This window comes from Aulonocara sp. 'chitande type north' Nkhata Bay, linkage group LG20 (genome assembly GCF_057382095.1).
Source record: "Aulonocara sp. 'chitande type north' Nkhata Bay isolate Kocher_YH1m ecotype deep benthic linkage group LG20, A_spYH_male_GT1.1, whole genome shotgun sequence".
NCBI classification, from domain to species: Eukaryota; Metazoa; Chordata; class Actinopteri; order Cichliformes; family Cichlidae; genus Aulonocara; species Aulonocara sp. 'chitande type north' Nkhata Bay.
In genome coordinates this window covers 19,816,336-19,832,570 of record NC_141363.1, presented here as the reverse complement: position 1 = coordinate 19,832,570, position 16,235 = coordinate 19,816,336, and the positions used below count along the sequence as shown (strand labels likewise).

At 45.3% G+C, this 16,235-nt stretch overlaps 1 protein-coding gene across 1 annotated transcript in view; it reads right to left on the bottom strand.

The window, feature by feature from the left end:
• Window positions 1–16,235, bottom strand: part of LOC147305473 (uncharacterized) — a 42,314-nt gene that overhangs the window by 14,245 nt on the left and 11,834 nt on the right. Inside the window, exons 4-5 of the mRNA XM_086278097.1 lie at window positions 9,809–9,902; window positions 9,550–9,644 (exon numbers count right to left, since the gene is read on the bottom strand). Coding sequence (XP_086134223.1) covers window positions 9,550–9,644; window positions 9,809–9,902 — 189 coding nt within the window. The remainder of the gene's footprint in view (window positions 1–9,549; window positions 9,645–9,808; window positions 9,903–16,235) is intronic.

Here is a 16,235-nt window from a genome sequence, read left to right as displayed (position 1 = left end):
TACTCTCTGTAGTTGCCTCCCAGTTTAGACTGTCGAGGTACGGCTGTGCAGCACGCAGGATGTTGGACCCAAACGCAAAACACTCGATGGAGCAGTAAACTTGGTGTTGGCACAAGACATTGAGGAAGATAACAGTGGAGGAATTATATCCTTAAAATTATTCATAGCACTTTCAGAAAGACATTTACTGTGATGTACCTTGAAGTTCTTAAAATATTCACTCAGAGGGCTTATGAGGCGATGAGAGGAGCAAGGGAGTGGCTGGAAATGGCTCAGGTTTCAGATGAGGTGAGGTTGTGACCTTTAAGTGGGGAAGCAGGGGGCGAGAAGGTCCACAGCTCTGTGAATCCATAGAGGAGGGAGCCATCAAAGGATGAGCAGGCAGGTGAATTGTTGAGGTGAGTATCCCAGTGGATAGGAAACCACTTCTTGAGACTAGAGGATGGAAGCACACTCGGAAACACAAGGAGAAATGCTCTTACTAGCACTCATAAACTATAAATCTAAGGAACACAAACTAGGCCTGGTTTCTGCTTTGAGAGATAGATCATCTGGCAGAGACTGGATGGTCCATATACAGTGAGTGGAAAGGGCTATGGGGCGATTGCCACCCAGCTTGGTGAAAAAAGAACAACTGTTGGAGCAATTTTCAGGAAATGGAAGAGGCTAATGATGACTGTCAATGTCCCTCGGACTGGGGCCAGGCGTGGGGTTTCAATGATGCCAAGAATGGTGAAGAATCAGCCCAGAACTACACGGGAGGAGCTGGTCAATGCCATGAAGAGAGCTGGGACCATCGTTTCCAAGGCTACTATCAGTAATACACTAAGACGTCATGGTTTAAAATCTTGCATCGCATGGAAGGTTCCCCTGCTTAAGTCAGCCCATGTCCAGGCCCATGTGAAGTTTGCCAGGGACCATCTGGATGGTCCAGAGGAGTCATGGGAGAAGGTCCTGTGGTTAGATGAGACAAAAGTAGAACATTTTGGTCTTAACTCCATTCGCCATGTTTGGAGGAAGAAGCATGATGAGTATCATCCCAATAATACCATACCTACAGTGAAGCATGGGGCTGGAAGCATCAAGCTCTGGGGGTGTTTTTCTGCACAGGGGACAGGACGACTGCACTGTATTAAGGAGAGGATGAATGGGGCCATGTATTGTGACATATTGGGTAAAAACCTCCTTCCCTCAGTCAGAGCATTAAAGATGGGTCGTGGCTGGGTCTTCCAACATGACAATGACCCAAAGCACACAGCCAGCAAAACCAAGGAGTGGCTCCGTAAGAAGCATATCAAGGTTCAGGAGTAGCCTAGCCAGTCTCCAGACCTAAATCAAATAGAAAATCTTTGGAGGGAGCTGAAACTCCATGTTGCTCAGCGACAGCCCCGAAATCTGACAGATCTAGAGAAGATCTTTATGGATGAGTGGGCCAAAATCCCTCCTGCAGTGTGTGCAAACCTGGTGAAGAACTACAGGAACCGTTTGACCTCGGTAATTGTTAACAAAGGCTTCTGTACTAAATATTATTATTTTTTGACTCAAGTGATCAAATACTTATTTGACACAGTAATTCACAAATAAATTGTTCAAAAATCATACAATGTGATTTCTGGATTTTTCTTTTTAGATTCTGTCTCTCACAGTGGAAATCTAACCTATGCTGAAAACTGGAGACCCCTCCATGATTTCTAAGTAAGAGAACGCGCAAAATCACAGGGTGATCAAATACTTATTGACCTCACTGTATACTGCTGCTGATGAGACAGAGCTGATCCAGCCAGGGAGTGGAAGGGCCCCAATCTCATTATCAGGCACTCAGATTTTACACATTTTTTTATTGAAAGGTCAAATTCAAAGGTCAAGCCTCTAGGAAGTAGATCTAAATACAAGCACAAGAGACTCCAGACCACCAAATTAAAACAGGAAGTAACAGATGACAAATACACTGCATGCATATTCGACTGAGTTTAAAATAAAGAAGACTGAGTGAACAGAATACAAACAAAAGGATCTCAGAAACTCAGAAGTAAAGGAATGTAATAAAAAACAAGGAAATTGTATCAGTAAGGAGATAACAAGACCTATGGACACTAAGAAAAACAGGAAGCTAAATGCAAACACCACAGAATACAGAATCATAAGACAATCAAGAAAATAAAACTAGAACGAACAATGAATGCACTTGAAACAATTCAGGGTTCAGTATCTTGTCCAAGGTTACTTTGGCATGCAGGCTGGAGCGGCCAGGGATTGGACAACCAAATGCTCCAATTACTAGATCTCCTGCGCCACAACCCCAGCAAGAATCACAAAAACAAAACAATTTTTTTAAAAAAAAACTAGGTCGAATGTATGGTAATCGACAGGGTGCGGCAGGAGGCCAGCAAGGAACACATTTGTTTGGATTTGCATGGAAAATGTCCATGTGAGAGAGAGCACGAAAAGGAGACAGTATTTTGGAGAATGAGTTAAAATGTGTAATTGAGTTGGTTACTGGGGAAAGCATCATTATTGCTTCAAAAATCTTTAGTATTATTGAGAAAGCGGTTTGCATCAACTGTGACTGTGTGAAGAAATGTTGAACTAGTCCATGAAAAACACAACATACCATTGAACATACCAGCTACAGCAACATGCAAAAGTTAAACATGTGACTGAGAATGGTTACAATCCAAGTCTAATGGTGTGATAAAGTGTTTGTCCCTTTGCTGATTTCTTGTATGTTTGTCATACTTAAATGTTTCAGATCATCAAAGAAATTTAAATATCAGACAAAGATACAAGTAAACAGAAAATGCAGTTTCTAAATGAAAGTGTTGGGGTGACTTTTTCATACCACTGTAAGTAGGTTCAGAAAAAGTGACCTTTCTGCAGACAAACTCCTCAGCTCCAAGTGTAGAAACCATCCAAAATATTCCAGTACCAGCAACTAAAATAGGTTAATGAGCTTCTGTGCCAAGGCCGAGTGGCCGGTGATACTCGGAGTTACTCGCCAAGGGGGCAAGGACTCTTTGTGGTCACACGGCAAGTGGGAGATGTTGACTAGGACAAGGGAGGAACCACACAAACAAAGCATGGAGAAAGGCTGAAACCACTTCTCTGGTGAGCATGGTGAAAGAAAGAGATGAGTTGGGTCCGGAGGTGCCAAATTCCACAATTCCCACCTCCCTCCATTTTGATAACCATCTCACACAGGCCCAGAAAGCGGATGTTGCTGCATTGCAACAACGTTTTGCAGATGTGCACCAATTTAACACACTTCTGTTCGGCGTGTTCAGAGCCCCGGTCACTTTTCAGCGTGTCATGGACTGGGTGCTGCAGCCGCACGCTGCATATACTGCTGCCTACCTGGATGATGTTATCATCTACAGTGACACGTGGGTGGAGCATGTACAAGAGGCGGCAGTGGTCCTGGGGTCCCTGTAGATCAGGTGTTCAAGGCTCGCCCCAGAGGAGAGGGAGAGGCGTTTCCACGCTTGGGAATATCTCTATTGCGGCTGTGCTGGGCAATTTCGTAGCAGCCTTAAGATCCCGCCTGCTGGGAATCTCGGAAATACTGGTGGGTGGTTCATCTTTTCCTAAGCCCTGATTTTTGCTCTCTGTAAGATTCTATCACCAACAAACCTCACATCTCCTACGTGCTTTTGTGGACATTTCTCTGACACCTCTTTAGCTTCCCATACCCACCACCACTCTGAACAACAAGGTTTTTGCAATGATCATCCACAACACTGAACCTGTACGGTTAATCCCCTCTAATTTTCGCTCTTTTGGCTCTTAACAGAGGTGGTTGCATCTTTTTCCCTCTCTTATCTTTCCTGTTTGGCTCTTTGTCTTTGTCTAGTCTCGTCTGATACTCTCTCAGTCTTTTTCTGTAAAAACTAAGGAATTATGGATTTGATCAACTGGTCTCTTATTGAAATTGACACCTTCTTATCGATGAGAAGCCTGGGCTCGAGGAAGCCCAATCATCCTGCAGAGACGTTTGCTGCTGGACATGCAACAGCTGGCAAAGTGGAGTGTCGTGTGCCTGGCAACGTTCTCAACAGAGGACATTTGAAAGACATCCAACTATTCGGAACCATGATAGGTTCCATCAGGTTTTGCCTGATCAGAATTGGCTCAAACCTGGCTTATCGAAGAATAAAGAAGCTGCTCAAAATCCCACAAGGGCTGGCCGGCACTGCAATGGGCAAGGCCATGAGTACTCAGACTTTGCTTATTGAACATAACATGGATAAGATCTTGGAGAAGCTCACGACTCTGCAACAGGGAATCGATAGATCTGGGGACCAGTGATGGACATTAGATCAGCTGGAAAATTGGATGAGCTTTGTTCGCACTAAACCAAACCCAAGCAACCATTATCTTCATGCGGCTGCCCGGGGCCAGCCAGGAGATGGCTGTGTTCAGCGCCGGAAAGATGGCTGCAGGATCGTATGGGGCTGTTGTGTACCTCAGCTAACTCCATACCCGATACCACCCCTGTTGCAAGTCACATGTTGTTTTCTATGGTGTAAGACATGAAGATCCATGTGCTTTTCTGTGCTGAGGTGTTTTTTTCTGTTCTCAAACTGCTCTCCTGTAGGAGCACAGTGTGGGATCCTCTCCCCTTGTGTATTACTTTCAGTGTTTTCTTACCTTCCTACCTGTTTCCGACCTGTCTTCCCAATGTGAGGTTTGTGCAATGTAAGTATGGTCAGAAGGGGGTCAAATTTTCACTGCAGGTAACATGTATATGTAACATTGCATGTGACAAATAAAGGTTTGATTGATTGATTGATTGATTGATTGATTGATTGATTGATTGATTGATTGATTGATTGATTGATTGACAACCGACCACTGGGAAACTAATACTTTCTCCACACCTACGTCCCCAGATACTGGGACAGTAGCAACAATAAGGCAGTGAACTGGAGTTTATTCTGCCATGCCCACTGTCTCAAGTTTACTTTTCCTTCAGGTCCCCGGAAGTGTCACCCCCTGCTCTACTGACCTTTTTCTCCAGGCCAAGAAATACCTAGCAACAATATAGCCCTATCTTTACCACCACATTCCCCCTATGACTGTACCATTGGTCTCCTTCCTGGCGCCATGCTCTCCACTCATACAAGCTTTGTATGAGTGGAGGGAGGGAGGCGATGGAGAAAGGTATCAAGGAGTCATTGGCGGCAGGAACCATTTGCCACTCTACCTCCCCAGTAGGGACAGAATTTTTGACAGGCAATGGAAGTCTCGTACTGCTGACCTCCGACTATAAAAAATTCCAGGGGTATCCCACCTTTGAGACTGCAGCACAAAGGCCTTGCTGTCCAGGCCTTTGTTTGAGGGCTCCAACCAAAAAGACTGCAGGAACACATTCACCTATATGTACCAAAAAATTTAACAACAGCCCTAATTGAAGCAGTACGAGCTGAACATGTGCTTGGCTCAGAGGAATATACCTTCAGCACAAGTCATTGAGTGCACCAGGCAGACTGTGAGGGGAGCAACAACAAAGAAATGACCCACCAAATCTCCAGTATGCCCCCTCGATGGCTACAATGGGGGACTTGAAGAGCTCCCTGGCAAGCTAGAGGTGAATGCTACCAGTGTGGTTAGCTGGGCCACATCGCATGCTACTGTCCAGCACCGAGTGCATAAACCCCAGCACCACAGTCAAAGTAAGGTTGGGTGGCATAAAGTAGGAACTGCCACCCACAACAAACCCTCCCAACCTCACTAAGCCACAATTGCAGGTTGGTTGGGTTGGCGTCTAGAAGCCGGATCCAGACTGTCCCTGGTTTGCACTAGTACCCTTCCCGGTATTGATGGCCCAAGTCCACAGGATTTGAAGCCCACAGATCTCCGTATCACAGCAGTCACTGGTGAACGGGCCAGAGTGGTAGGAAAAAGATCTCTCCAGATAACTGTTTCTACCTGCACTGTTGACCACAAGTTCTGTTTAGCCAACATACAAGACCCCTGCATCATTGGTCCAAACATGCTGACCAAATAGGAGGCCACAGTGGATGTACCCAGAGCTACTCTATATTTGGGCACTAAGGCTGTGGAACTTCACACCACGGAAGAAGTGTGGCAGCTTGTTCCCACCTCTAAAGCCAGTATTGGAGAGCCTGAAGTATAACCATGTTGTAAGCACAGGAGGGGTTTCCACTGACCCCTCAAAGGTGGTCGCATTGAGGAACTGGCCCATTCCTCGCAACGTTGCAGAGCTGCGGAGCTTCCTTGGCCAGGCATTGTATTACAGGCGGCTCATCAAGGACTCTGCTACCATTGCAAGCTCCCTGCACCAGCTCACACAGAAAGGCTGTGCATTCCATCTCACCGAGGACTGTGCCACACCCTTTAAAAGGCTTCAATCTGCACTGATTTAGGTCCCTGTGCTGGCCTATCCAGACCTGCAGTGCCCATTTATTGTGGACATGGATTCCAACAACACGGGTCTGGGAGGCAGTGAGAATGATGAGCAGGCCATCTCCTACTACAGCCATTCTCTCAGCAGAGCAGACAGTAACTACTGCATCACCCGTCGAGAGTTGCTAGGTCTCCGCCACTTCTGACCATATTTCTATGGGAAGAAATTACTTCTGCCCACTGACCACGCCTCTCTCACCTCGCTCTTGAATTTTAAGAAACCAGAGGGTCAGCTGGCTGGGTCACTGGAGATGCTGCAAGTCTGGTTGGCTCCATCTTAATGAGGTTTGTACCCGACCAGAGTGTTGCTACCACAGCTGAGCGTCTGGTCAATGAGATGTTCTGCCACTTTGTTATACCCAAGGAACTACACAGCAATTAAGATTGAAATTTTGAGGATGCAGTGAGTGATGGGCTGGTGGAGCACTTTACCCACACACTGGCCACCCAGCTTGCCATGCTTCCTGACCAGAAGCAGTTAACATTTTCGAGCTGAGAATTAGGATTTCCATCAGGGCACGTTGTGTTGTCACGGCGACCATAATTAGGCCAGGATTTGGCTAAAACCTGTCCTTTACCTGAGGAAGAGTTCATAGAGTCAAACTGTAACCTTGACCTCCCGCCAGCAGCAAAAGTGGGACAGGCACCTCCCCCTTGTAATAATGGCCTACTGCATGTCAGTCCAAGAGTCTACTAAGCGTACTCCTGCAGCCCTAATGTTTGGACATGAGCTTCGTACTCCAGTGGACTTGGCAACTGGGCCTCTCCTTGAGTGGGAGTTGTGCAGTGAACCCAGATTGGACTACCTTCACAATCTCCATGAACGGTCACGTGAGGTACAAGAGCTGACCAGACATGGCCCCCTTGAGGTAGGATCATGGGAGAAACAAGTTTATAATATTTGCTGCAGGGCGGAGGTCTTGCACCTGGGCAGCAAATGTAGGTTTAAAGCCCAGAGAGGAAGAAAGGCCTTTTTCCTAAACTGATGAGCCAGTGGGTTGTCATGATTGTCTTGGACCTTTCCAGCCCTTGATGCCATGTGATGGTGGGTCAGGGCCCCAGTTCCAACCCCAGACTCAAAACCCAACTAAGTGAGGGTTGTGTGGTGTGTTGGGAGTGGCTAAATGTAATCTCCCATCAGGCTTCTGGTAAACTGTGCTTTATGTTAAGTTTAAGAAAATTGTGTTTAGCTGTATCTGTTATTGTTGTGTAACTCTTTTAGTCTAGTCTTAGTGTTACATCATGAGCAAAGTTATGTGGAGGGTTTTATATCCTTTTGGAAACATAGTGTTAGGGTGTCTTCTAAAATGTGAAGAAATGAGGTTCCCCTTGTGCCTCAGTGGGGTAAGAGGATAATCTAAAGAGCCATATAATTGTGAGGCCCAATCTATATAATTCCTCAGCTAGCCACAATATGATTTAATTTGGTAATTTAACTTGTTTGCTACTGTGCTTACTGTCTTGGACCAACTGTGACCACGTCGTTTCTTCTGGGGTTAATAAAGTCTTCTGATTCTATTTCAGAGTAGGATCCAATTCGATCTTCCCTTCAATCTTGACTATACCAAACTTCCACTGAAATGTAAGAATATCAATTTGTGACCTTTTCCCTTCTGTTTTATTTTGTTAGTCTTTGTTTTGTCAATTTCTGTATTGCATCTAAGTTTTTTGTTTTAGCTTTGTCTCCACATTATAATTTTATCTGTTCTTTTGACTTTCCGTTTGAATTTTACTTCTAAGTGCTTTTTCAAAGGACTTTGTAAACTTTAAATGTACTTTTATTGCAGACAGTAATGATAACCACCAGGGGTCGGCATTTTAAAAGGTCTATTCACATGTGTTCATCTCTTAACTTCAGATGGTTGTTCAAGAACTGTTACACTGATTTACTGCACCATCTTGTGGTATAAAGCGGTAGCTTGGACTTATCTAATCTTCAGTTGGTAAACACAACGTAAAGATGTTCTGGACATAAACTCACAGCTGTGAATTCTCCACATTCTGTCGATGTTCAGGAAACATCAGTGAATAAAACACAGACATAAGTGAAAACAATCAACAGTGATGCTCCGTGCAGGAAAAAGAGGTTGAACTCTAAGCTTTAATAACTTTATTTATTAATTTTTATGTACAATTTTCATTTTTATTATCTGACATGATAACCTGATGTAAAAAATGATGCTGATATATTTTCAAGATCTTTTTCATAAATGTGATTTCAATCTTTTAGGATCTGGAAACAAAATGATGATGATCAATCTTTTCACACAGAAAATGTAATCTTTTAAAAATTATGAAAGATTATCATTTTTATTCACTTCAAAAATATCTGAATGTACAGACCCAAAAAGATACTACTACTACTACTAGCTACTTACCCTGACAAGTGTAAAGGGTAAAAGGGAATAAAATGCCTTTTGTCATTATATAATCTGCGGTATAATCATTGCTTTAACAATGTAACAGAAAGCTTTAAGATGGCCTTAAAATGTTTACGGTTATCATATTAACCTTTTATTCCAGATGATTCATTGTTATCTTTCATTCATTTATGTCTTTTCATTAAGCTTTGAAGTAGTGGCATTCATTTACAGCATTTATTCCATCTATTATATATATATAGTTTTAGTAAACTGCTAACACATTTGAGGGTGGCCTCTGTTTGACTGTGAGCGTTAGTGGGTGAGGTGAGAGGTGAAACTGAGTGCATTTCATGCCGACACACACACACACACACACACACACACACACACACACACACACACACACACACACACACACACACGGTAGATAGACTCATTTATAGGTGAGAGGTTAATCATGTTTTCTTGCAACTGCAAAAATTGTCTCTGCAAAAAAGAACAGTTTCTTGCACAATGTGGGCCTGATGTTCCAGACGAGAAGCGAGGGTCAGAAGATTGACAGGAAGCACCTGCCGTGGAGTCGGAGACAATGTTGTTTTCAAACTGTGTTAAAAGTCATTGTGGTTTTGATTTGACGTATGCATATATTGTATTGTCGTGGCTCAAAGAGTTGGCAGTTCGTCTTGTAAGGAAGGTCATAATCATTCATGTACAGATTGGGTTCATCAGTCATTTCTAATCACAGGTTTAACAGAGTCGTTACGTGGGAAGCAGTCGTAGGTGGTCTCCAGGTATTTGCAGACTCCAGGATCATAAGTAATGTTTGACTTTATGTCACACTCGGTTTTTCCATCACAGCTGCAGGGAGACAGAAACAGCTGGTTTTCAGCTCAAAGATATGAAACAAGTTACTTTCAGGTAATCATTTACTTCCTGTTAGTTTGAGTAAAGCTGTTCAACAGGTTTTAGTTTGTTTCTTCTTTTGAATCAAAGGCTCACTTCTACCATCCCACAGTGCTCACCTGTTCCTCACGTTGTTCACAGCGTCACCGTGAGAGCAGGTTACTTCACCTCCACATCTGTACTCAGCTGACCTCACAATGATCATTCCACCCACTGTTATACAGACACAGTATGAGAGAAAAGGAACAACTCAACACAACATGCAATAATCCAGGTTTCAGGCTTCAGTTTCAGACTCAGATGCTGCAGATAAATATACAATCCTCATAAATAATGAGGATTGTACCTCTGTACACCACCACAGTGGTTTTGACATCAAATAAAAATGTTTTTAAAGTGCAAATTTCAGCTTTAATATAAGGTTTTCTTCTGAAATGCATTAACTGTTTTGAAGTTTTTTTACACAGACCCACATTTTTGGAGCGTTTTTTTCAGATTTCTTTATTTTATTTTATTTTTTATTAGGAAAATACAATTTCAACTCCAGCTTTTTTTGTGTGAGTACACAGCTGAGCTTAATCTAACTGATGACACACTGGAAGTAGAACTAGAACATAATGCACCAGCAAAGGACTAAAATAGTACAACTGGAAATGTGAACATGTGGAAACTAAAGAGAGAACATGAATAAACTAAAAAGACTGGTTCAAAGACCCAGGAACCCTGACACATAGTTTGAACTCAACACAGTGAATTCTTGGACTCTATTTTCCATCTGACCACAGCGACACAGGCGATGAACACTGAGGCCGTTAGAGGTGACCACTCTCTTTGCGTCCAGGTACACACCGGCTCACTCTCGGCCTGGGGCTCGGTCACTCAGGCACAGCTGGCTGCCGGCGGAGCTCACGGGCGCGTCACTGCAACTCCCCCTGGCTTCTGCTCCGCGGCTGCTGAGTGAGCCCTCATCTGGGACTCTCCTCAGCTCTTTCTGGGACAGTGGCGCGGCTGCCCCTCTGTTGGTCTTCCTTGGTCTCTTGTGTTCTGGGGGCCTCTGGATGTCTGGAGTTTTGATCTCCTCCATACCTGCTTCATACCCTGGAGGACGGGGCTGTGGCCCCCCCACACTCCCTAGCAGATCGTTACATGGAGAAACCTTTGGAATGCAAGCATGCTGATCCACACAGGTGTGCACACAGGTGTACACACGGGTATTCACAGATGCGGACTACAGCTTTCTTGGCTGCTGCCTCAAAGCACATTGTGCGCTGTCGATCTTGCGTGCTGCACAATATCGTTTATTATTTAGTATCTACTGATATCTACTGCTAGCTAGTTTATTGTGATGGTGCTGGTTTTTTTTTATTATGTTGCTCTTTGTTGTTTGCTTTCTCTTCTGTTTTTTTTCTTCATACAGGTGACCCAGGTGTTTTGTTTTTTTTGTTTGTTTTTTTGACGAGACTAGGGAGGCAAACTGAAAACACTCACATAAGACGCAGACCTTCACAATAAAACAGGAAACACATACACGCAATGACATAACCCACCAACTTAACACAGACTGGGGGACACAGAACATAGGAACATGAACCATGAAACAGAAGAGTACAAACACCCAAGGCAACCAAAACCACAGAATACTAATAAACTAAACATAAACACGGAGTCGCAGACTCCGGACCATGACAATTTGTCTGTAAAGCACAAGCAAGTGAAAATGTAATGCGCTACCATTAATTTGTCCACTAGAGGGAAATGTTTAGCCGGTGATACTTCTGTTATCCTGTTATTTTGTTTTATACGATTGTGAAATGTATTTTTATGGGTTATGTTAAGAAATATACTCTAAACACTTCTTCAGTAAAGACTCAGAGAAGAGAAACACACAGAACTTCTTGCTAGCAAGGGCGGCCTCCAGACTGAGACTCGCACTGAGAAACTGCCCGGTCTTTATTTATACTTCAGTGGGTGCGTGTGTGTGTGTGTGTGTGTGTGTGTGTGTGTGTGTGTGTGTGTGTGTGTGTGTGTGTGTGTGTTCCTGCTGATCAAAGGGTCATATAACATGAAAGCACAAAAGGTACATCCTTGGTCAGGAAGAGGGTAGTCTCCCCCTCACCCTAGATGGTTCACCCTAGATGACACAGTGAAGAAGTCCAGCAGTTCATCTAAAGGTTCAAGGTTCAAGGGTTCAAGGTTCTTTATTTGACACATGCATAGTTATACAGTATAACACACAGTGAAATGTAGCCTGACACGCTCCTCGACATGTGCAAAAATGGGGGGGGGGGGGGGGGTGTAGAGGAAGAACATTATATATATATATATATATATATATACACCCAGCACGCCCCTGCGGGCGGTTGATCCTTCAAGCTCGGGTCCTCTACCAGAGGCCTGGGAGCTTGAGGGTCCTGCGCAGTATCTTAGCTGTTCCCAGGACTGCGCTCTTCTGGACAGAGATCTCCGATGTTGTTCCCGGGATCTGCTGGAGCCACTCGCCTAGCTTGGGAGTCACCGCACCTAGTGCTCCGATTACCACGGGGACCACCGTTACCTTCACCCTCCACATCCTCTCGAGCTCTTCTCTGAGCCCTTGGTATTTCTCCAGCTTCTCGTGTTCCTTCTTCCTGATATTGCTGTCATTCGGAACCGCTACATCGATCACTACGGCCGTCTTCTTCTGTTTGTCTACCACCACTATGTCCGGTTGGTTAGCCACCACCATTTTGTCCGTCTGTATCTGAAAGTCCCACAGGATCTTAGCTCGGTCATTCTCCACCACCCTTGGGGGCATCTCCCATTTTGACCTCGGGACTTCCAGGTTATACTCGGCACAGATGTTCCTGTACACTATGCCGGCCACTTGGTTATGGCGTTCCATGTATGCCTTGCCTGCTAGCATCTTGCACCCTGCTGTTATGTGCTGGATTGTCTCTGGGGCATCTTTACACAGCCTGCACCTGGGGTCTTGCCTGGTGTGATAGACCCCAGCCTCTATGGATCTTGTGCTCAGAGCTTGTTCTTGTGCTGCCATGATTAGTGCCTCTGTGCTGTCTTTCAGTCCAGCTTTGTCCAGCCACTGGTAGGATTTCTGGATATCAGCCACCTCCTCTATCTGCCGGTGGTACATACCGTGCAGGGGCCTGTCCTTCCATGATGGTTCCTCGTCTCCCTCCTCTTTCTTGGGTTTCTGCTGCCTGAGGTATTCACTGAGCACTCGGTCAGTTGGGGCCATCTTCCCAATGTATTCTTGGATGTTCCTTGTCTCATCCTGGACTGTGGTGCTGACACTCACCAGTCCCCGGCCCCCTTCCTTCCGCTTAGCGTACAGCCTCAGGGTGCTGGACTTGGGGTGAAACCCTCCATGCATGGTAAGGAGCTTTCTTGTCTTTATGTCAGTGGCTTCTATCTCCTCCTTTGGCCAGCCTATTACCCCAGCAGGGTACCTGATCACGGGCAGGGCGTACGTGTTGATGGCCCGGATCTTGTTCTTACCATTCAGCTGACTCCTCAGGATTTGCCTGACCCTCTGCAGGTACTTGGTGGTTGCAGCTTTTCTAGCGGCCTCTTCATGGTTCCCATTTGCCTGCGGGATCCCCAAGTACTTGTAACTGTCCTCTATGTCTGCAATGTTGCCTTCTGGTAGTTCAATCCCCTCAGTTCTGACTACCTTCCCTCTCTTTGATACCATCCGACTACACTTCTCCAGTCCGAACGACATTCCAATGTCATTGCTGTATAGCCTGGTAGTGTGGATCAGTGAATTGATGTCTCGTTCACTCTTGGCATACAGCTTGATGTCATCCATGTACAGGAGGTGGCTGACAACTGCTCCGTTCTGTAGTCGGTATCCGTAGCCAGTCTTGTTAATGATCTCACTGAGGGGGTTCAGGCCTATGCAGAACAGCAGTGGGGACAGAGCATCTCCTTGGTAGATCCCGCACTTGATGGTGACTTGTGCTATGGGCTTGGAGTTGGCCTCTAGTGTTGTACGCCACATCCCCATTGAGTTCCTGATGAAGGCTCTTAGGGTCCCCTTGATCTTGTACAATTCTAGGCATTCCAGTATCCAGCTGTGGGGCATTGAGTCATAGGCCTTCTTGTAATCAATCCAGGCAGTGCACAGGTTGGTCAGTCTGGTCTTGCAGTCTCGGCTGATTGTTCTGTCTACCAGTAGCTGGTGTTTTGCGCCTCTGGTATTCTTGCCAATTCCTTTCTGTGTCCCGCTCATGTATTGACCCATGTGCCTGTTCATCTTAGCCGATATGATGCCTGACAGGAGCTTCCATGTAGTACTGAGGCAGGTTATTGGTCGGTAGTTGAAGGGGACCGGTCCCTTCTTGGGGTCCTTGGGGATCAGGACCGTCCGACCTTCGATTAGCCATTCCGGGTGTCTCTCGTTAACTAGCAGCTGGTTCATTTGTGCTGCCAGGCACTCGTGGAGTGCAGTCAGCTTCTTCAGCCAGTAGGCGGGAACCATGTCGGGCCCTGGTGCTGTCCAACTCTTCATACTGGAGACCCTTTCTTGGATATCTGCCACTGTGATGGTTACTGGACCCTGTTCAGGGAGGTCGCTGTAGTCAGCCCTCAGATCCTCTAGCCAGTGAGCATTGCCGTTATGGGTTGCATCCTTCTCCCATATGCTCTTCCAGTATTGCTCTGTCTCCAGCCTCAGTGGTGCTGTTCTCATATTGTTCACCTGCCACTGAGAGTACACCTTGGCTGGTTCTGTGGAGAACCGCTCGTTTATTCTCCTGCATTCCATCTCTCTGGTGTACCTCCTCAAGCATCTAGCCAAGGCTGTGAGTCTTTGCTTGGCAGTTTCCAAGGCCTCAGGTATGGACAGCTTGCTATACTTCTTAGGTACCTTCTTTGTTGCACCTTTCTCCTTCTCCATTGAGGGTATTGCTCCTTGTGGCTGTTCAACTTATACCCCAGCATCTCACTGATCACATAAGAGCATAAGAGCCAAGTTGAGCACACAGCCCTGTGGCGTGGCCATGTTCAGGATCCGTGTGGAAGATGTCCAGCTCCCCATTCTCACCACCTAAAGCCTGTTGAAGAGAAAGTCTCTGATCCAGTGGCACAACTGTGTCGACAAACCCAGGTTACGAAGCTTTACAGCCAGCTGAACTGGGCTCACCATGATGAAAGCCAAGCTTAAGTCAACAAATAGCATCCTAAAATGAGAGTTGTGTTCAGGGTGGGTCAGGGCTTAATGCAGGGCTAATGCGACCACATCCTCTGTTGAACGGTTCCACATGTGTGCAAACTGATGTCTGTCCAGACCAACAGGAATGACGTCCTTGATCCCCAAATGTTGATTCTGTTCATCTGGACGTAGCGTTTTCAGTGGGTCGCTTTGTCACTCATCCAAGCAGTAGCGGTTTTTGATAGTGGCGACATGGGCGGTTGCCCAGGGCGGCATCGCGGTGAGGGTGGTATCACGGGCATCTCCAAAAAGAAGTTGCTCGTACTCATGCTGCCCCAACATCAGCCAGCGCATTTTGAAGTTGGCATAGGCACCGGTCGGTTTTCTGCCGCCCATTTGCTGGGTGTAAGGGCGCCCTCCGTTTGCGAGGTGCGCCTGCTGCTTGCGGCACAGGGAGGAGAGGGTGGGGCGACGGGGGATTCTCTGGCTGGAGCAGCAGCTAATAACCAACTCGCAAAATAAAACAAAATAAAAACAAACCAACAATCACAAAACCACCAGATGTTATGATACAGAGTTATGATTTGCACCAATGTTTTTTTTTAATTCTATAAAGTGAGCGCGAGAGCCCTCGGTGCGCCTGCTCGCTGCTGTGGTGAAGTCAAAGTAAACACTATTGTCATCTCCGCTACATTCAGTCCAGTTTATAGAGAGATGAGACGACCAGTTACAGTAGTGCAAGTAAACAAACAATAAATATAAGAAGAGTAAGAAAATAAATATACACTTTAGGACTCGGGGTAAAGGGATCAATAACAATTTAAAATTTACATTTTGATGATTTAAAGTCTCACACACAACCTGTCAAAAGGGGAGGGGTCAGCTGCTTCCAAATAGAGCACATTTCATTCATAATGTTTTAAATCCAAGCCCATTATGTATTCCTGATTTGAATCCTGGGTTAGGTTATGTTGTGGTGATCCTCGGGTTGGGGGATGGGTGCAAAATTAAAACCAATGGAAGGTGGACAAGACAAGTTTAAAGCCATCAGGTCTTCAGTTTAGAAAAACAAGAAAAAAAGAGGAGGGGAAACGAGCAAAAGATACAGGTAAGCAGATGTGTGATTGGATAATGGCAGGTTATCCTGGAACAATCAGAATCAGAATACTTTATTAATCCCTAAGGAAATTATGTGGGTTACAGTTGGTCCAAGAAGAAATTCTAAAAATAGTAACAGTAACAGACTAAACTTTGTTTGTTAGCCACTTGGCTATGATAGTAAACCGTAGAAACTGATGTAGCTTACTGAATCTTTTGGACTGTGTTCAGCACAATATTCACCCTCTGGAGTCCAGGGTATAATTGGCTGTTTTTGACTACTTTTGATTTTACCT